This window comes from Pipistrellus hanaki, assembly GCF_964339955.1.
Source record: "Pipistrellus hanaki genome assembly, chromosome: 2".
NCBI lineage: Eukaryota > Metazoa > Chordata > Mammalia > Chiroptera > Vespertilionidae > Pipistrellus > Pipistrellus hanaki.
This window is the reverse complement of record NC_140504.1, coordinates 190,533,407-190,555,343: the sequence shown is the minus strand read 5'-3', so window position 1 is coordinate 190,555,343 and position 21,937 is coordinate 190,533,407. Positions and strand designations below refer to the sequence as shown.

The 21,937-nt window shown below is 58.7% G+C and overlaps 1 protein-coding gene across 1 annotated transcript; it reads right to left on the bottom strand.

Moving 5' to 3' along the window:
• Positions 1–10,184: 10,184 nt before the first annotated feature.
• Positions 10,185–20,343, bottom strand: TAS1R2 (taste 1 receptor member 2; the record flags this gene model as incomplete). Its single annotated transcript, XM_084871322.1, has 6 exons — positions 10,185–11,113; positions 13,074–13,197; positions 14,094–14,303; positions 16,626–17,420; positions 19,051–19,351; positions 20,162–20,343. The coding sequence occupies 6 exons, from the start codon at positions 20,341–20,343 to the stop codon at positions 10,185–10,187; spliced, it is 2,541 nt and encodes an 846-aa protein (XP_084727448.1).
• Between the last annotated feature and the right edge of the window lie 1,594 nt (positions 20,344–21,937).

Below are 21,937 nucleotides of genomic sequence, written 5' to 3'. Positions count from 1 at the left end.
GGAAGGGCCGCCGTGTGGGCCGCCCAGGCCGTTTCAGATCTCGCCAATCCCCACCGCGCAGCCCTCCCTGCCCGCCCCCTGGCTCCGGCTCTGCCGGGTTAATTGGCCCACCGCGCTCAGCCCACAGGAACAGCAGAGGGGGCCCCCGAGCCGCCCCACCCGCGCCAGGCCCAGCACAGCTGTCTGCCCGCGTCCCCGCCGCCCCAGGATTACAGCTCCCAGGGTCCAGAAGGAAGTGGTCGCATTCTTGAGGGCCTTATGTCAGGCTCGCTGCTTCCCACTCTGCCCCCAGCCCCCAGCCCCTGCCGTCTCCAGCCCCCGTCCCGCGTGTCCCGGCCTGGGCAGGCCTGGGTGTGAATCCTGGCCAACCAACTCCCACTCCCTCCTCTGAGTCTGTTTCTTCACCTGGAAAATGGGGGTAGTTCCTATTTCAGGGGGGCCATTGGAGAAGCACGTCTGAACATAGGAAGTGCGGGGCCTGTAACAAACCCCCCTCCACCCCTTCCCCTTCCTCGCGCCCCCTCCCCCCCCCTCCCCCCGTGGCTATGCACAAACTTACCTAATCCTCAGACAGGTCCCGTCATCACCACCAGGACTGCTGGCTCCCAACCACTCACCTGCCTGCCTGCCTGATTGCCCCTAACTGTTTCTGCCTGCCAGCCTGATCACCCCAAGTCACTCCCCTGCCAGCCTGATTGATGCCTAACAGCTCCCCTGCCAGCCTGGTCCCCCCCTCAACTGCCCTCCCCTCCTGGCCATCTTGTGGCAGCCATCTTTGGCCACCTGGGAGCAGCCATCTTGTGTGTTGGAGTGACAGTCCATTTGCATATTACCCTTTTATTAGGTAGGATTCCTTCCTTCCTTTGTTCAACCAGAATTTCCTGGACACCTCCACCAGGATGAGCAGAGGGATGCACAAGTAAACAAAGAAACAAGGCCGACTCAGGTGGCGCCAGGAGGACACGTGTCAAGTGAATCATTACAGGAAACAAGGGGAATGGGCAAACCAAACCTGCCCTGGGAAACCCAAGAGGACCTCCTAGAGGAGATCATGGTGAAGCTGAGACCTGAATGCCGAGTGGGAGGGAGCCAGGCACTAAAGGAGAATACTCTGGGGTTGCTGGGAAAGAGTTCTGGTGGAGGACACAGCATGTGCAAAGGCCCTGAGGTAGGAAAGGCAGCTCGTCTTAGAGAAACTGAGGGGAACATGATGTGACCGGTCCCCGATGACACGGGAAGGTGGTGGTGACCAGGAATCGAGCCCCCCCCCTCAAGCCTCGGGCAGAGTGGAGGGAGGGTAGTGCAGGGAGCCGGGGGAGTGCATGGCACAGAGCAGGCCCTCAGCCCCAGAGGAGAGGGCACGGGCCGCCCAGCGTGGGGCCCGGAGGAAGCAGCCCGAGCGCCGATGGGGCTGATGGAGCGTCATGGACGGTTCTCAGCGATTATGCAGGGAGAATCGATTGCTCGGGCTGGTGCCTGCCTGGCACAGAGACACCAGCACTGAAATGTCAGGCCAGGGATCTGAAAGCATCACCCAGCAGCCGATGAGCGAGTACAGCCCAGCGGTGCAGGCAAAGAGGGGGAAATAAAAAGACACCCCGACACCCCCAGATGGGAACAGGGCGCCCAGAGGTGCTGGCGGGAGCGGCTCTGGTGCATGCAGAGGGCTCAGCTCCCAGGCGCATGGAGGCTGGGCCAAAGCTCCCGAGTGTCAGCAGATGTGGTTTAAGCATGCAAATTGGGGGAGGGCAAGGGACTCCCAGAGAATGCCCTGCACCCACTTCCCCGGGCACAGGGCAGGGCTGGAGGAAGGGGAGAGGCAGGGAGCACGCAGGGAGGGCCTGCAGGGCCTGTGCTAACCCCAACACCCTCCTGGCCATGCCCCTGCCCCGGAAGCCACCTCTGCAGAGCTGGCCTGGCCTGCCTCCCTGGGCCAGCCGGGGCAGAACCCAAAACCACGTTTCCTGAGAACCCACCCTGGGCCAGGCATTTCCCCACAAACACGGGAAAAGCTGGCTTTGCCTTCAGAGTGGGTGTGACTGTGCAGCAGGAGGCACTGGGTCCCCGGGAGACCCGGGCCCAGAGCAGCTGCTCAGGGGACTGGGTGCCCCACACCGGGGAGCTGTGACGACCACACGCCGGGCTCCGGGGAGCACTCCTAGCCCTCCATCACAGTCCTCTCCCCCTGAGTCCTCTCCCTGGGAGCCCCCCGCGCCCTCCACCACAGTCCTCTCCCCGCTGAGTCCTCTCCCCGGGAGCCCCCCGTGCCCTCCATCACAGTCCTCTCCCCCAGGAGCCCTCCACGCCCCACCACAGTCCTCTCCCCCTGAGTCCTCTCCCCGGGAGCCCCCCCGCGCCCTCCATCACAGTCCTCTCCCCGGGGAGCCCTTCCCACCCTCCACCACAGTCCTCTCCCCCTGAGTCCTCTCCCCGGGGAGCCCTCTGCGCCCTCCACCACAGTCCTCTCCCCGGGGAGCACTCCTAGCTCTCCACCACAGTCCTCTCCCCGGGGAGCACTCCTAGCTCTCCACCACAGTCCTCTCCCCGGGGAGCACTCCTAGCTCTCCACCACAGTCCTCTCCCCGGGGAGCACTCCTAGCTCTCCATCACAGTCCTCTCCCCCTGAGTCCTCTCCCCGGGGAGCCCCCCGAGCCCTCCATCACAGTCCTCTCCCCACTGATCCTCGAGGAGCATCGCCACCTTCATTTTATAGACGGGGAAACCGAGGCCCTCAGAAAAGGAATTCGGCCAATAGGAGACCAGCTAGGATTTGTCGTCTGGGCCCAGACAGCAGGTCTACGCCTGGAGCCCTCACCCCCTGACCCCCGGTGGCGAGGAAAACTCACAAATGTCCTGGCAGGGAAAGTGTCACACGTGTTTACACACACACACACACCACATACAGCATTTTGCACTCACGCTGACCCACAGGAACATACGCAAACACGTCCTTCCGTTTAGCCCTGCTGCCCTCACTCACACCCCCAGCCTAAAGAACCCTGTGCCATGAGGGTTACGTGCAGGCTCGCACGTGATCAGTGGCTACAGGCCGGGCACGTGGCACCACACACACAGAAGCGAACAGCCTGTGTGCGCCTCGGTGTGTCCCGTGTGACCGCGTCTGCACACGTCTGCTCCCTGCTCCGCTGTCTCTCACCTGAGAGCCCTTCCCCAGGGCAAGTGATGGGCCCGAAAGGGTGTGCCCAAGGGTCCAGCCTCAGGCCCCAAGGAGAAGGGACCCCGACCGCCACAGAACCTGCCAGGCCCTGAGCCTGGATGCAGCCTGGGAGACCAGTGGCCGCTGCTCCTGCTCCAGTCAGAAAACAGCGCCACCTGCTGTCGGCTTCTGGAACTTCCCGTCAGAGAACACAGGTCTGGCCCTGGACTGACTTTTGGGAAGGACCAGGTCATGGCACAATCCTGAGAACAAGCTGGGGCTGCAGGGCCTCCCCAATAGCACCATCTAGAACACATGTGTCAAACACAAGGCCCGCGGGCCAAATCCAGCCCGCCAGGCCTTGCAATGAGGCCCGCACCGCGCTATCATCACTGCACTCAGCTGTCAGTTTATGACATTGTCAGTTTATGACTGTTCAGTAAACCATTCGGCCCGCGATTTAGGCTGGATTTTAGATTTTGACCCCTTCTCTGATTGAGTTCGACACCCCTAATCTAGAACGAGGCTCGGGGCCAGAACCCTGGAAGGTTCTCACCCAAGTTGGAGACCTTATACGGATGGGGAAACTGAGGCCCAGGGTCAGTGAGTGAGGAGATCCAGCTTGCCCCAGGAAGAGGGGGAGTGTGAGATGGTGGGAGACTCATTTGGGGGCCGTGTGGTGGTGCCAGGAGCCAGCAGCCTGAGTGAAGCAGTGGAGACATGCTGGTCCCTGCGCTGGACAGGAAGGCCTGTACGTACGGATCGTGTTCTCACCCACACGGACGCACACATACTTCACCTGCAGAAGGGGCGGCAGAGGTGGGCAGGCCAGGCCCGAAGGCACACGGGACGGGGCATGTGAGGAAGGCCGATGAGGAGGCCCTCGCTGCCTCTGGCACCTGCTCCAGCCCCCTCGTCCGGACGCCTGCTGAGTGCAGGAGGGAGCAGCCTTCGCGGAGAGATGGCCTGGCCCCCAGTTTACAGATGGGCAGACTGAGGCCCGGGGGAGGAGTCAGCCCTGAGGTCACAGGGACCAATGGCTAGAACTGGCCTCTGTCCCAGCCCAGAGCTATTGCCCTGAACAGGTGGCTCCTTCACTATCTCGGGTTCAGAATTACCCTCTCCAGGGGCGGGGCCTGTATTCACTTCCTGTGAAAGGGTCTGGCAGGCCTTCCCTTGCCCCACCCCACCCCCCATTTTGGGTTTCCCTCTCCCTCCGATCCCTGGCTTTCCAGAGCTCCAAGGGTCTTTCCCTGAGCATAATGGATCCCTCCTGCCGTAAGGAAAAGACCTAAAATGATTCACAAAGGACAAAGGTCAGAATCTGAAATATTAATGACAAAGCTTCAAAACTCACCATTTGCCACCATCCAAACCAAACCGATGACAAAGCACCTTGGATCATGACCCCCACGTCCCTGTGCTCCCTGCGTTCATCCCTGTCATGACAGTGGCCTGTGGCCTCGCCATCCCCACGTTCTCAACCCCTCCCTGCCAGAGGATTTATTTCCCGCCCCCTCAGCCTCAGGCTGGGTCATGTGACTGGCTGTGGCCAATGGAATATGAGCACGGGGACAAGAGCCAGCCCTAGGGGAAGCTTTAAGCGTCATTGTGGGCTTTGGCGTCACTCCTCTCCCTCGGCTGCGTGAGTCCCACGTTTCCAATAAGACCTGCTTTTGCAGCTGGACCCCAGGACGACACCGCTGCCTTGCAGCGTGAGAAAGAAATGCTGGTTTTGGTGAAACCTTGAGATTCAGGGGATGTTTGTCACAAAAGCATAACCCATCAATTGCTGACTGATACAACATGTAGCATTTTCTTTTTTTTTTTTTTTTAATATATTTTATTGATTTTTTTTTTTTTTTTTTTAGAGAGGAAGGGAGAGGGATAGAGGGCTAGAAACATTGATCAGCTGCCTCCTGCACACCTCCCACTGGGGATGAGCCTGCAACCAATGTATGTGCCCTTGTCCAGAATTGAACCTGGGACCTTTCAGTCCGCAGGCTGATGCTCTATCCACTGAGCCAAACTGGTTTCGGCAGCATGTGGCATTTTCCCAGCATTTGCCGTGAGCCAGGCACAGCTCTGAGTACTTCTCGGGTACCCTCTCACTTCCCCCTCACAGCACCCCTCCTAAGACGGCTCCTGCCATCCACCCTGTTTCACAGAGGAGGCTAGGAAAGCTCTGACAGGTCAGGTGTCATGTCCAAGGCGGGAACCAGAAAGGCCGGGGTCTGATCCAAGTCCTCCCACCTGGAGTGAGACGGATGGTGTCTCCCCATTTTACAGATGGGGAAGCTGAGGCTCTGAGAGGAAAAGCCACTTGCCCAGAGTCACACAGCGAGAGCCAGTCCCTCCGTGTCCTGTGACCCACAGCAAGTCTCCCCGTTTGGAGCCCCACGGCTTTCCACTGCGTCCATCTCTCTGCTGGGGCAGGACTCGGCCCGGGGATGTCCCAGCCACCGCCAGCATCAGGGGACACCCCGAGAGCTCTCCCTCCTCCTCAGCATTCGAGCTGCTGTGGCCTCCCGTCGCAGGGAGGGGCCAGAGCGGGCGTGTCTGCCCAGACGCCTCCCGGATTTGACACTGGTTAATATCCTCCCGCTTCCGAGCACCAGCGTCTGGTTCCCATTAGCACCCGGGCGCGGTGGTCGGACTCGGGCTTGGGCTCCGTCCAAAGTGTCAGACCCCACTGGGGCTCCTCTCACTTCACGGCTCACCTAACGGGCAGCATCGAGGGGCTTGATCTGCCAATTAGGCTCCCGGAGCTGCTAACGGGAAGCAGATGGGCCTCCAGGTTACTGTGGGGACCACCCTGCACGTGCCCCGCCTTTCTCCCCGGGACCACCCTGGACACGCCCCGCCCACGGCAGCAGGTCCAGAGATGCGAGGCCCCGGGGAGATGCCGGCCCCGGGGCGAAAGGGCCTCGCTGTGGAGTGAGCCCATTGGGACTCCATCCGGTGCCCCCATCAATGGTTATGCTCCTAGCACCTATTCCTTCCTCCCAGCACCCCTCCCCTCCTCCCCGCACCCTTCCCCTCCTCCCAGCGTCCCTCCCCTCCTCCCAGTATCCCTTCCAGCATCCATTCCCTGCCTCCCCTCCTCCCAGCATCCCTTTCCTCCTCCCAGCACCCCTCCCCTCCTCCCAGTATCCCTTTCCTCCTCCCAGCATCCCTTCCAGGGAATGGATGCTGGAAGGGATACTGGGAGGAGGGGAGGGACAATGGGAGGAGGAGAAGGGTGGGGGGAGGAGGGGAGGGGTGCTGGGAGGAGGGGAGGGGTGGAGGGAGGAGGGGAGGGGAACAGAGGGGAGGGGTGGAGGGAGGAGGGGAGGGGTACAGAGAGGAGGGGAGGGATGCTGGGAAGAGAGGAGGGGTGCTGGGAGGAGTAGAGGGGTTCTGGGAAGAGGGGAGGGGTGCTGGGAGGAGGGGAGGGGTGCTGGGAGGAGGGGAGGGGTGCAGGGAGGAGGGGAAGGGTGCAGGGAGGAGGGGAGGGGTGCTGGGAGGAGGGGAGGGGTGCAGGGAGGAGGGGAGGGGTGCTGGGAGGAGGGGAGGGGTGCAGGGAGGAGGGGAAGGGTGCAGGGAGGAGGGGAAGGGTGCTGGGAGGAGGGGAAGGGTGCAGGGAGGAGGGGAAGGGTGCAGGGAGGAGGGGAAGGGTGCTGGGAGGAGGGGAAGGGTGCAGGGAGGAGGGGAGGGGTGCTGGGAGGAGGGGAGGGGTGCTGGCAGGAGGGGAGGAGTGCTGGGAGGAGGGGAGGGGTGCTGGGAGGAGGGGAGGGGTGCAGGGAGGAGGGGAGGGGTGCTGGGAGGAGGGGAGGGGTGCTGGGAGGAGGGGAAGGGTGCAGGGAGGAGGGGAGGGGTGCTGGGAGGAGGGGAGGAGTGCTGGGAGGAGGGGAGGGGTGCAGGGAGGAGGGGAGGGGTGCTGGGAGGAGGGGAGGGGTGCAGGGAGGAGGGGAGGGGTGCAGGGAGGAGGGGAGGGATGCTGGGAGGAGGGGAGGGGTGCTGGGAGGAGGGGAGGGGTGCAGGGAGGAGGGGAGGGGTGCTGGGATAAAGGAAGGGACGCTGGGAGGCATCCACACGTGGCCACCACGGTCACTGCCTATCAGGCAGGTCACTGTGGGGGTAGAGCTACGTGCTGAAAGCACCTGGCGTGCAGGCCCTGCTCCTGAGAGGCAGTCATTCTTCCATTGTTGCATAGAAAAGGCATCACCACAAAGAGGAGTGAGATTTAACTTTGGTGCCAAAGGGGAAAACTGGGTCCGTAATAGAAACCCCGATAGCGGGGTTTGGACTCCCATCTAAGAAGAGGGTTCTCATCACCGGCGTCTCCTCAGCGAGCCTCCACCGCTGGAGGGAACAGGACAGATGGGACCCGGCTCAGGGCGCCGCTGGGAGGTGTGCGCAGACGCCTCCGAGGCCGTGGGGTCCGGATCCTCGCTCTGAGGCGGTCCGTGAGCCCGTCGGGAAAATGAGGTCATTATTGCTTGAGAAAAGTTAAACCGAGCCATCCGAAGCCTGCGAGAAAGGACAATTAAGAGCTTAAAACTCACTGATCCTCTGACAATCTGGTCCCAAGGGCGGCGACGGGACACGGGCTCGCCCAGGAACAGAAGGAGCAGAGCGGCCGTAGCTCAGGGCCGGGCGGGTCTCAGCTGGGCCCCTGGGCTCCCGGGGGGCGGGTGGAGGGAACAGGGCAGGGTGGGCCCCTGGCCAGATCGTTCTTGGGGTCTTCTCCACCCAGCCCCCCACCCACTAGGCCAGGCCCACACCCAGGGCCGTGGGAAGGAGGCTGGTTACAGCAGCGAGGGGCAGCCTGCAGTCAGGGTGACCCCAGGGAGGGCCAGCCTGGCCGGTGCCCAGTAGCTGGCAGTGCCACCAGGGGAGGCAAGGTCCGAGGACCTGGACAGGGTCCCCCACGTCTAGCTTCCAAGCTCAGCTCTGACAGCCTGGCCACCCTGAGCCACGAGCTCCCCTGAAGCTCTCCTGGCCTCCTTGCACCCCACCTTTGCTCCTGCGGTCCCAGTCCCTCTCCCAACCTCTAACTCCCTGCCTTCCAGATGCTTCTCTGTCCTTCCAGGCTCTTCCCAAATGCCAGCTTCCCCGCAGTCTCCTCGGCCCCTGCCTGTACCAGCCGCCGCCCTGGAATCTGAGGCCCCCAGCACCCCAGGGCCTTGGCGGGGAGACTGAGTCCCCCACCCACACCTGCATTCCCCATCTGTGAGACAAGGGTCCCAACAGAGCCCAAGGAATCGAGTTTTGTGATGAATAAGCGGATACAGGAGCAACCTTTGCAGGGAGAGGGATACGTGTTAGCCAGGTCCTCCTTGGTTGGAGGGCCAAATGCTTGGTTTGTGTTTCTGAGTATTTCTCAGCGTCCAGCACCGAGGCCGTGGGAGATGAGCGGAGTTAATGATGCGATGGCCGGAGGGGATGGGTGGTGGGGCGAAGGGGACAGGGTCCACTTCATCCACGTTCACATGCCATGCGCCAGGCTCTGGAAAGAGGCTCAGAGAAGAGAAAGAGGGCTGTCCTTGCCATCCTGCAGAGGTGGCTCCCCAAAATGGGCAGGCTGTTCCCCCAAATCCCAGACGATTCCAGCCCCGAGCCCGCCGGCCGCCACCTTGAAGCATGCCAGAGGACAATCCGGGAGGAGGAGGAGCCGGCCCTGCCCGCCCAGTGGCACCGAGCTCCGGAGTGGCCCTGCAGGGCTGGTGCCGGCCGGTCCATACGCCCCTCCCACCTCCAGGAGCGCTGAGGCCAGGGCTGGTGCTGGTCCATAAACCACCACCCCCCCCCACCCCCGAGCACTGAGGCCAGGGCTGGTGCCGGCCGGTCCTTACCCCCTCCCACCTCCAGGAGCGCTAAGGCCATGGTGTCACGGCATCCCATTCCCCAGGGCCCCGTGCTTCCGCCTGAGTCAGGTGAGCTTCCAGCAGCTGCTCTCCCCCCTGAGAGCGGGGTGCACCGAGCTGGACACTTCGCCTCCCTGGGCAGCAGTGTGGCGGCCTCAACACTCGAACCCTGGCTTCCTGATGAGCTGTGAGAGGTAAGGAAGTCAGGGCCCCGCCTGCCGCCGGAGCCACCGTTGGCGGTGGTCAGCGAGGCGCGGCCACGCCAGCATGCAGAGTCTCCAGGCTCCGCAATGGCCTGGCTCACGCCAGCTCTGGGCCACCCAGGGGTGCCCAACACCCTGAGGACAACACCCAGAATCTGCCGGGGTGGGTTAGGACCATGGGCCAGAGCAGGTGCCACAGTCATCTGGGTATAAAGAGGAAACACTATGTATTTGGTCCCTGGTGGTTCCGGGTCATGTGGATGTGCAATGGTTGGCCTTGGCCGGGTAGCTGCTCTGTGCACCTTACACACATGTCTCTGGTGAAGAGCTCTGGCTCCATCTTAGGGATGGGGAGGTCCCTCTCATCCCACACGTTCTATCTCGGGGACCCCAGGAAACAAGAAGGCAATGCACTCGTTTCACCCACGTGAGGTTTATTCCACTTAGGAAGTGCCCACTGTGCCATCCATTATTCAGACATAACATAGAAGTCTGGGTCCAAGCTCTGGGGGAACCTGGGCGATGAGACACAGACAGGAGGACGGGGGGGGGGGGGAGCTAGAGCATGATGCCCAGGCAACATTCCGTGAGCTCACATCCTCCCACACCAACCCCTTCCCCGCCATGAGCACAAAGGAAAGCAATGAGCTGGAATTTACAGATGCCCGCTGTGACCACCAGATGGCGCTGTAGGCCGCCAAATCAGACTGGTCCTAGGAGACCAGCCTCAGGTCACCTTGGGTCATTTTCCCAGGGGGTGGCAGTGCCCGGCAAGCTAAACAGCTTGAAGGAAAGGAACCGAGTGTGAGTATATTTTTAGGCGCCCATGACTAGGTGGGTAAAAACCAGGAGGCAGAGAACTTGGAGGAGACGCCAGAGACCAGGACGAGGTGGTCACGGAGAGGGATCGCATGAGCAAGCAAGCCCCTGACCCGCACCTCCCGGCGCCCAGGCCCTCTGGCCCCGCGGGCGGCGCTAGTCCCTGCCCATGGTGTAGCCCTGGATGACGCTGCTGAAGTAGGCCGGCGTGTTGCGCTCGGGGTGGAAGAGGATCAGGTAGCACTTGGGGCCGAAGTAGCCCAGGCTGATGCCCAGGAGGTTAAGCACCGTGACCAGGAGGTCCAGGAAGGTGACCAGCACCCCCTCGTAGACGGACATGAAGGTGCAGAGGGAGACGGAGGAGGTGAAGTAGAAGGTCATGCAGAAAGTGATGAACTTGGCCTCGTTGTAGCTGGTGGGCAGCTCCTTGCCCATGTAGGCGAAGCTGAAGCCGGCCACGGAGAGCAGCAGGTCCAGGCTGGTGTTGACCAGCAGGCCCATGCGGTAGTTGGGGTTGCAGGAGAGGATCATGATCCTGGGGTCCCCGGGGTCGGCCCGGGCGGTGGGGCCGGTGGGCGTGGCCAGCTGATAGGCGGTCACGATGGCCACCTTGAGCGCCGTGAGGGCCGCCACGAAGGCGTAGGGCCCGTGGTAGCGGACCCAGTAGCCGTAGGCGCGCGGGAGGCGGCGGGCCATCTTGAAGACGCAGACGATCTGGAAGGAGCGTACCACGATGCAGGAGACGCAGACGGTGAAGCAGAGGGTGAAGAAGGTCTGGCGGCAGAGGCACGTGGCCTCCGTGGGCTGCCCCAGGTACGCGGGCACCATCAGGTACGCCACCAGCAGCGCCGCCAGGACCAGGAAGCACATGGGGCCGCCCGCCGAGCGGACCATGGGCGTCTGGAGGTGCCTCCAGAAGATGGCCAGGGTGGCCAGCGTGCCGAGGAAGCCCAGGGCCGCCAGCAGCACCACGAAGACGGTGGCTGCGCTGTCCCACTGGAGGAAGGTCAGCCGCCGCTGGAAGCAGGAGGTGTCGCGCCGGTGGGACCACTCGTTGCTCGGGCAGGGCTGGCAGTCGAACTCGTCTGCAATAGCCCCCAGCGATGCCTGTCAGCCGAGCCCACCCTCCCAGTACCTATGGCCTCCAGGCCTGCCTGGGGCCAGGCTCCAGGGATGGAGAGAGGGAGCGAAGGGCGACCCGTGAGGTCCAAGCCAAGACTCACTGAGTCCCTTCTACCCACCGGCTCGTCAAATGCTCACAGCAGTTCTGATTGTTTTTGGCTCAGTGGATAGAGAGTCAGCCTGTGGGCTCAAGGGTCCCAGGTTCGAGTCTGGTCAAGGTCATGAACCTTGGTTGCGGGCACATCCCCAGTAGGGGGTGTGCAGGAGGCAAGTGATCGATGTTTCTCTCTCTTCGATGTTTCTAACTCTCTCTCTCTCTCTCCCTTCCTCTCTGTAAAAAATAAATAAATAAATAAATTATATATATATATATATATATATATATATATTTTTTTTTTTTTTAATGCTCACAGCAAACCCATTTCACAGGTAAAGGAAACTGAGGCTCAGCCAGGGAAGCTCACAAAGCCAGTACTTGACGGCGGCAGGATCTGGGCTGCCGTGTCCTCGACTCAGAGCCACACGACTATGATTCCTCCCTTCCAAGACCTCCCTCTCTGGTGGGAGAGGTATTCCACTATTCATTCAGAATTCATTCAGCGAATATGTTTCTGAGCACCGCCCACTGTGATAGGCCCCTGAGCCACAGGGATGGCTAAGCCCCGCCCCCTGCCGGCAAGCTCTCCACAAGTTGGGAGAGAAAAGCCAGTGAAGTCACTGGACACCCTTCTGTTGGGCAGCGACGCTCCCCTGCACTCCACACAGCAAGTGCTCTGATTGGCAGACAGATGCGCCCATTTCGTTTACTAATCCGTGAAGTCATGAAAAAAAAATAATTTGAGCCCCAGCTCCGAATTGTGCTAAACACTAACATGGGCAGAAAGATGACACTGTCTCCCAGCCCCCTGGAGTTTATGATCTCTAGGGAGAGATGTTAGTTCATTCATCCAGGACCTATTCACCGAGCAACCATTGTACGCTCTGAACTACACTAGGCACTTAGGAGGCCAGAGATAAATCCTCGGGTTACATCACACTCCATGAATGTCATTTTGTGTTTACATCGCCATCTCCCATTTACAGTATTTATTAAAAAAAAAAAAAAAAAAAAAAGTTCCATCATTTTGACCTATGTATATATTTGCTTTATTTTTTTATTATTTATTTACCACAGGTAAAGGTGAGGAATTGTTATCTTCCTTTTAATTATTTTTTTTTTACTGTTTCACTTCATTACTGCTGTGTGTGTGCCCCATGTGAATGGCTGGGTGCTTACCGTATTTTCCGACGTATAAGACGACTTTTGAAACAAAAAAAAAGTCAACCGAAAATCGGGGGTCGTCTTATACGCCGAGTATATCCCGAAAATAGGCGAATATAGGCCTAAACCTATGTTTTAACTGTAAAAATTAGGGGGTCATCTTATACGCCCAGTCATCTTTTTCGGTTCAAAAGTCGTCTTATATGCCGGAAAATACGGTATGTAGGTGGGTCCTGACTTACAGTGAACATTGCGTCACCATAGGAACAGATCTCCGATGTAACCCAAGGACCTACTGTACTGTCCCGGTCTTCCAGAAATGTCTCTTCTATTGGCAGAGCCATCCATCCATCCATCCATCCATCCATCCATCCATCCCCCGGTGGACTCTCCCTGGCCTGACACACTGGGCCGCGGACTACATGTGTGAGGATCCAGACCAGTTTTGGCCCCACCTGGTTGGTAGCTGTCCGTTCTCGCTAAGCCACCTGCGCTGAGGATCTTTCTCTACACCAGGTTTTGGGGAGATACAAGTGGAGTCAAACATGGCCCCTGGCATTTGGACACTTACATTGCCTCCGGGAGACCAGCCAATGGTCGGGGGGCTGGAGACCCCTGGGGCCGGGCAAGGCAGGGCAGGGGTGCCACCCTGCAAGCCCTACCTTCAGTTTTGTTGAGGAAGGTGCCAGGGAGGCAGTCGAGACACTCGAAGCAGCAGGGGTGGATGCCCACGGACTTCTTCATTTGCCCAGGTTGGCAGTCCTTGGAACACGTGGACACGGGCACCTGGAGGGAGGTGGGCACCAGATACTAAACCCTCTTTCCTCTAGCTCTGAGGACCTCCCCTCCCTCTGGGGAGGGAAGCCCACAATCTGAGTATGTGCCCTGATTACCCAAGCTTTTGGTGAACGGGATGATGTTCCAACCTACTGAGCCACCTGGCCAGGGCTCCATGTCTGCCCTCTAAGCCCCCAGTCTGTGTAGTGTGTTACGGCAGCCTTAGCAAACGAAGACACCAAACCAATTTACTCCATAAAATCCCCAAGAAGCTTGGAACCAGCAGCTCTGGAACTGGGGATAGAGAGTGAGGCAGGAGGGGCGTAATGGGGTTTTCCAGTAGTTTTGAGGTCCCTGGATCCCCTCTGCCTCGAGGCTGGGTCTCCACCCCTCCCCACACCAGCCGAATTCTGACAGCATACTATCTGAGGAGGATTAAAAATGCAGCTTTAGGTGGACAGCTGTCGGACACAGTTAAAGGCACAGCTACCTGTACCAAACCCTGAGTGCTAATTGACGGGATGCCGCCTGAATGCTGTATAGAGGGAACCTCCACCACAGACGTGCTGTGTGGCCTTAGGCAGGTCGTGCAACCTCTCCGTGCCTTCCGTTTCCTAATTAGATAGGAGGATGGTTGTATCTATTGCCTGGGTTTGACATGAGAACTGGCGTCCTTAGCACACACGGGAATATTTACTTTGCAGAGGTCCCGATCCCCAGGTTCCCAAGGAGCCAGAAAGCCCTGAACTTCAGTTCTCCATCATTGGTGTAAGGACAGGATCCCAGACAGGACAGCCACAAATAGAGATCCCACGAGCTGCGGGACGTGAATCTCGGGCGTCCTCCTTGATAAAAAGGGCCCGGCCACCCCAGCACAGTCCCCGCCCAGGCCCCTGCGAGCTGACCGTGCCGTCGGGGGTGTGCCAGGAGACTCCTCGGACCTCCCTCAGCTGCCGCTGCGCGGGGTAGTAGGAGGCGACGGTCTGGAAGGGGTTCTGGCTCAGGTTCCATTGCCACTGAACGACCTCCAGGGGCAGCGGCAGGTCCCCGTACTCGTCGAAGAAGATGTGGTGGCCCAGGAGGGTGAAGTTGACCTTCTTGATCTCCTGGAGCAGCTTGGGGGGGGGGGGGGGGGGGCAGACAAACAGGGAAGTGGAGCTGGCAGCGGAGGTGGGGCCGGACCTGGGAGCAGTCCCATCCCACTCGCCTTGATCTTCCCATCTGTGAAATGGGGCCCCAGGACTTCGTACATGTGGCGTTTGGGAGGCAGTGGCTGAGAGCTCTGGCTCTGGACTCGAATACCTCTGGGTTTAGGCCACTTGCTATGAGCCTTTGTCACTTAACCTCTCAGAACCCCAGCTTTTTCCTACAAAATGAGAGCAACAGAAACCCCATCTTCTGGTCTGTGAAGCAATAAATAAGTTAATCTATGTTGGGGGCTTAGAACAGTGCCTGAAAATAGTAAGTTTTCACCTCCTATTGAGGATTCGATAATACCCCTTTGCTCTGGAAGTCCCCTTGGCCATCCCCCTGGAACCTAGTACCTGGGGACCAGAGTCCATGCCCTCTCTCTCCTGTAAGAGCTGCTGGAATCTCCCCTGCCCTCCAGGTCCTGCGTGTCTCCCCCAACTCCATCCCATCCCTCTCAGGATGCAGACAAACGGGGCTGGGAACTCCTGGGCCTGAATTCCATCCTGGCTCTGTCCTCAATTTGCTGTGTGACTTTGAGCAAATCGGTGAACCTCTCTGGTCTGATGCTGAAAGGGCTTCCAACTTAATCTGGCTCCTAGATTATTTTCCTCCATAAATAGGAGAGGCTATTGGGTACATGTTGGGGGCCCAGAGCTCACCTCACCTTGGGGATTGACAGGTAGACAAGGGAGTTGGTCCCTGGCCTTCTCCCCAAAGAGGCTTTCAGGCTCAGGATGCTGCCCTTCCCCTACTTAAGTCCCGCCCCCACTCCCAGCCCCACCCCGCATAGCGGTAATCCTGACTTCCGGCTGCACTCAGCAGGGACAGGTCTTACTAGCTGCCCTTGTCCCCTCCTAGGATGGAGGTCTGATCCTCTCACAGTGCCCAGCCAGGGCCTGGCGCATAATGGGTGCTCAGCAAATGGCCCTGGACAGCCTGGTTGCTATGATCGATGCTCTTTGGAATCCACTATTAGGGGAGGAAAGAAGTCGACTGGTCCTTCATCACAGCTACTGCCAGCCGTGGCTGGGAGAACTCCTGGAAGGCAAAGTGGGAATACCACAGGGGAACGGGCCAGACCTGGGTTCAAAGCCACGGGCTGCCGTTTACCACCAAGCAACCACAGGTAAATCACGTTCCCTCCCCACCCCTCTGTGTCCCTGCTTGTAGGTTATCAGCCTCATAGGATGGCCACAGGGTAAGGTGGGTGTATGCTGGGCACTCAGAACACAGTAAAGCACCCGTGATCATTTGTATGTTATTAATGCAGCAGCGCACATAGTAAAATAGTTTTACCAGCTGGCCCCAGAATTCCTTTTAAAGAATAACTGCATTAAACACACACACACACACACACACACACACACACACCACTTAGGGCTGCAAGGTAAGACTGTGAGGTTATGGGGTAGAGAGGCCCAAATAAATAGAAAAAAGGGGGATTTTTAAAGAACTAACTAAATTGCTCAGTTAATGAAGTGGCCGGGTATATGGGGAGGGGTGGGTATCTAGAATAAAGTGAGGAAGGGAAAAATAAAGAAGGGCCAGAGACAAGGGTTGGAGGATTGGCTGAGCCCCAAACTGTGAAAACCCCAGGGAATGGGCTCAGAGCAGCGATGTCTGGTGGCGAAGGAGAGAGTGCACCTCTCCGCAGCCAAACCCTCCCGCACTTCCTCAGTAAAGCCTCCCCCGAGGGAGGGCGTGGTGGTTGGAGGTTTGAGTCCGAAAACACAGCCTTAAACCCTGAATCAAGGTGCTGCAGACCTGGGCAGAGATCCCTAAGCTAAGGTGACCAGATGTCCCGATTTTTAACAATTTGTCCCGTGTCCCGCGGCGGGACAAATTGTTAAAAATCGGGACTGTCCCGCCAAAAGCGGGATGCCTGGTCACCTTACCCTAAGCCGGAAGCCGGGCCTGGAGAGCTGATGGGAGCCCACAAGCCCATTCCCCAGACCCACCCCCGACCCCACCCTGGAGCAACCACAGGGACCCTCCACTCCTTGCAGGTTTTGCTTCTCCAGAATTTTACCTGCACCTCCAGACAGACTGACCGTCTTGGATGGTGCGGAGTAAATGAAGGAAGAGAGGCATTTGTTTTTGGCACCACGTCCCATGGCCTCTCCACCCACTGGCCCAGACCCCACTAGGGATGGAGAGAGACCAGCGCTGGAAGGGGGCGGGGCTGCCCTTCACTCTCCATGGCAACCAAAGACTCTGCGCCTGCGCAGTGCCCTGGCCTTCCTCACCCGCCAGGGGTAGACTGTCTCCTTGGAGCAGCGCGTCGGGCTGCAGCCCAGGAGGCCGTGCAGCGCGTGGGCCACGGCGTAGACGGCGGAGTACACGCTGTAGGCCACGCGCTCGCCGGAGAGCGTGAGGGCGGTGCTGAAGGCCTCCAGGCTGTCCCGGCAGGTGTCGCACTCCTGGTTGCAGGTGGCCCTCCGCCTGGTCTGGCCGGTCCCGCTGGTCCCGCTGGACGCCGTCGACCCCCCGGCCCGAGCCCGGCGCACGCGGAACTCGCTGAAGCCCGGGATGGACACGCTCTGCGTGGTGATGCCCAGGAAGGTGCCCGTGCGGCCGAGCTCGGTGAGGTTGTGCAGGGCCAGGTCGATGGCCCAGGACTCAGAGGCGAGCCACACGATGCCGGTGAGGCCGCGGCGCAGCGCCTCCAGGAAGAAGTTGTGCAGCGCCAGGTCCGGCGAGAACACCACCACCACGCGCGCCGAGCTGTGGCGCAGCTTGTCCACCACGGCGCCCAGGCGCCGGCGCTCCTGCGGCGTCACGGCCAGGCCGGGCTGCGGCGTGGGCAGCGTCTCGTGCAGCGCCACGCAGATGCCATGGCGCGCCAGGCGCTCGCCCAGCAGCTGGCTGTTGCGGCGGCCGTAGTCGTCGCCGCTCACCAGCACCACCACCCAGTTCCAGCGGAAGCGGAGCATCAGCTGCACCATGGCCTCCATGTGGTGGTCGGCGCCGGGCATGGTGCGCAGCACGGCCGGGAAGCGCTGCTTGTCGCGCAGGTCGTCGCCGATGGCGCTGTAGGTGATCTGCCCGCGGGGAGGGAGGGAGGAAGAGAGGGAGGGGGCCGTTTCCGACTGCAGTCCACCTCCACCCACCTCCACCCACTTCCGCCCGTCCAGGACAAGTCCCATCTCCCTAATCCTGTTGGTCTTAAAAAAAAAAAAAAAAGATTATATATATATTTGATTTTTTACAAAGAGGGAAGAGAGAGGGATAGAGAGTTAGAAACATCGATCAGCTGCCTCTTACACACCCTTCACTGGGGAAGTGCCCACAACAAAGGTACATGCCCTTGACCAGAATCGAACCTGGGACCCTTCAGTCCGAATGCTGACGCTCTATCCACTGAGCCAAACCGGTTTCAGCTGGTCTTTTCCTTTTATTCACTGCCCTCCTCAGTCTCTAACATCCTAACTAAACCACTTATTTACGTTTACTGTCTGTCTCTCCCCACCTAGAAGATAAGCTCTAAGTTCCCATCTGTATCCTTGGAGCCTGCAACAGTGCCTGGCATAGTAGCTGCTCAGTAAGTGTTTGTTAAATGAATGAAAGAATGAGTTCAGTCCGGGAGTAGATGTTTCACATAAGAATACGAACATTTGCCCTAGCCGGTTTGGCTCAATGGATGGAGTCGGCCTGGGAACTGAAAGGTCCCAGGTTTGATTCTGGTCAAGGGCACAGGCCTGGGTTGTGGGGCTCCATCCCCAGTGAGGGACGTGGCAGGAGGCAGCCGATCAATGATTCTCTCTCATCGTGGATGTTTCTATCTCTCTCTCCCTCTCCCTTCCTCTCTGGAATCAATAAAAATATATTTTAAAAAAAGAATATGAACATTTATTGAGCACCTACTATGTGTCAGACCCTGTGCCAGATGCTTTACAAACAAACAAACAAACAAACAAACAAACAAACAAAAAAACAGAAAAAGCCCTTGCAGGGTGGCTCGGTTACAGTGTTGATTTGATACACCAAGGTTGCGGGTTTGATCTAGGGTCAGGGCACATACAAGAAACAACCAACGAATGCATTAATAAGTGGAACAAATTGATGTTTCTTTCTCTCTCCCCCTTCCTCTCTCTATCTAAAACAGCAAAATTTACAGAATTTGTGACCCCCTACTGTGTGCCAAGTCCAAGGCAGCTACTGTTTAATGGATAGATATTTTATGCCAGTTCTGGACTAGGCATGTCCACCCTGGTGATGATAATAACAGTGATACCAATAGCACTTTCTTGAGGACCTGCTCTGCAGCAGGCTCTGTGCTAGGCAGCTACACAGGACAATATTGAGCATTTTCCGAGTTTCCATTCTTGTGCAAGATGCTCAGCATCAGCGGTCACCAACCTCTCGGACCTCGCATACCACCAGTGGTCTGATACACCATCTCACTTTGCAGCTGGGGAAACTGAGGCTCAAAAGGCCTAAGAGACTGGCTCCATGGGCACGACTCAGAGCCGAGACACACACCCAGGAGTCTGCCCCCAAAGCCTGAGCTCTCAACCGAGAGGCCAGGCCGCTTGCCCAGGATCAGGGTTGACGTCCTGCTTCTGCTCTGCCCACCCGCTTTCCCCCTGTGCCGGGTGTGGGGCAGTGAGCCCCCTGGCAGCCGCCCCTCCGTCCCCTGCCAGCCCCTCTCCCGGGGCCCCGAGACCTCACCTGAGGGAGGAGGAAGAGGGAGAGGATGTGGGCCACGGTCATGGTAGCCTCGGAGTTCTCAGGGCCGATGACGGCCACAACGCGGGGCATGTAGCGGCTGTAGTCCTCCTGGACGGGCAGGAGGTAGTCCTCCTGCGCCAGGAAGTAGAGCACGGGCTGGACGTTGTTGGAGACGTAGCAGGTGTCCACAATCTCATAGCCCAGCCGCACCCCGGGCAGCAGGCTGCTGTGGTTGTTGATCTGCTCCACCGCAAAGTGCATGGCCTGCATGAGCTTGTAGCCCAGCGTCTTCACTTCGTACCTGCAGGGCCGCGGCGGGGGGAGGCAGGTCCAGAATGAGAGGGCTGGGCAGGGGAGCCCGCCTGCCGGTCCTACATGCCGAAGGAGAGCCAGGCAGGCCTTGCCCAAGAAAGAGACACTCCAGAAGGTTCCGGCATTTTTACCACCTCATTGTCTCGGTACCGCATCTCTAGGATCGTCATCCCTGTGATCACCTCTGACACTAGGTCTCTGTAGCCACTGTCACTGCCATTGCCACCCTACCACCATCACTCTGGACTCTGTCACCCCTCTACCAATGTCTGCCAGTGTGGCCACCATTACCCACTATCACCTCCATCATCACTGTCACCACTGTCACCATCATCACCTACTATTCCTGTTACCAATTACAATACATTGCCACTGCCACCACATGTCTGTGATCACCATTCCTAATACTATCATCACCACCACCATCATCATCGCCACCATCACCATCACCACTATCAAAATGCCACCATCACCATCACCACTATCAAAATGCCACCATCATCATCATCATGATCACCACCATCTTCAACATCATCACTGTCACCATCACCACTGTCATCTCTACCACCACCATTATCACCATCCTCACCACCACCATCATCACCACCACCAACACCATTAACATCATCATCACCATCACCACCATTACCACCACCACCACCATTGGCATCATCACTATCACAACTATCGTTCCTACCACCGATCACCATCTGACCTCCCAAGGACCACAGGACCAGCCCCGGCTCCCACCCACCCACCCACCCTCGCCACCATGGCCAGCCTCCCACCGGAGACTCACTCCTTGCACTTGGGCACCTGCAGGAAGTTGAGGTGGACGATGCCCTTCATGTTGGCATGGAGGGTGAAGAGGCCACCCAAGAGGTAATCCCCCTCCAGGCTGAAATCCGAGTTCTCAGCGGGAGCAGCCAGGGCCTGGAGCAGAAAGAACAGGGAGCACACCACCCCGGCCGGAGGTCCCATGGCTGCGAAGTGGGGTCCCCAGAGGTCGCTCTGCCTCACCGGAGAGCTGGCCGCTTGACTCCACGGAATTTGCACAGACATTTACATAGTGACGGTTCTGCCACTGTCTGGGGTGGGGAAGCACCGGGGACAGGTGGAGAGGTCAGAGGGCTCAGGGGAGGGGGAGGAGGCTGGAATGCGGAGGACCCCTCTGAGGGACCTCGAGGCCTGGGGGGTCGAAAGAACCCCCTTTGGAGGCAAAGGGAGCATGTCCTGCCAGCTGGGCCCTGGCCTTCTGCCTCATGGCTGAGGACAGTGGCATCCCCTGAGGTTCACACATCTGGCAGTGAAGGACACACAGTAGGTTGGCAGATCAGCCAGCACACACAGTAGGTTGGCAGTTGGAGCCCTACCTCAGAGCCTGACCAAGGGGCTTGGCCTGTGGTAATTAAATGGCTTCTGGCCTATGGCAGGTATCCCCAAAGCTGTAGCCATTGTCAATAAGAACCAGGTGCCGTGACCTTGAGTTCTTGTCATTCTCCATCTCTTCTCTCTTTCTCAAGTTGATTTCAGAGAGGAAGGGAGAGGGAGAGAGAAACATCAATGATGAGAGAGAATCATTGGACAGCTGCCTCTTGCACGCCCCACACTGGGGATTGAGCCTGTAACCAGGGCATGTACCCTGACCTGGAATCAATCGAACCGTGACCTTCCGGTTCACAGGTTGATACTAAACCATTGAGCCACACCGGCTGGGCAGTCTCCATCTCTCTTAATGCTCACAAAAACTGGAAGTGTTACTAACTCTGGTTCACAGATGAGAAAACTGAGGCACGGGGAGGTTAAGAAACTCCCCCTGGGTTGGACAAACCACAGAGCTGAAATTCAAATCACACCGCCAGACTCCAGGGTGGTTTCCCCTCAACCCCATCCAAGTATAAAACCAGTCAGGACAGCTGTGTGATGCCCCAGGCTGTGCCAGCCCGAGAGGAGATAAGGAGTGGGGGATGGGGGGTGGAGGGGAGGAGGGCCTGTGCCACAGCATTTGGGGGGGGGGGCAGTGACAGGTCATTTCTATTGTGACCATGACCCGAAGGCTCACTGCTAAGCACTCCCCATGCTCCGTCATCCCATTTTATTCTCACTGCCTCGTCTGTGTCCCCATTGAGCAGATGAGGAGACTGAGGTTCAGAGAGGGACAGGAACTTATTCAAAGCCACAGAGCAGGTTTGTGGACTAAAGGAATCCAAGACTGAATCAGGGGCTGATGGGAGTGGTGGAAACCAAGCAGCTCTGATGTGGAAGGAGCACAGGGCCCCGGACAGGGAGAGCTTCTTAGTGTGGGTGTCGGCATGGACGGAGGAGCCCTCTGAGGCCCGAAATCTGAAGGAGCAACGGACAGAGGGCAGGCGTCTCGGCTTCCGGTCCAGCTCGATGGCAATCAGTGCCCTTGGGCAGGCAGGCCCCTCCCCTTCTCTGGGCCTCGGTCCCCTCCTGTAAAATGGACTCACATGTAGGGCAGGGATCCTTTGGAGATTCTGATGAAAGCTCTGGATGCTAACGTAACACCTGGGAAATGCAGCCGAGCGTCCGAATCCAGGGCACTGCCAGGCTT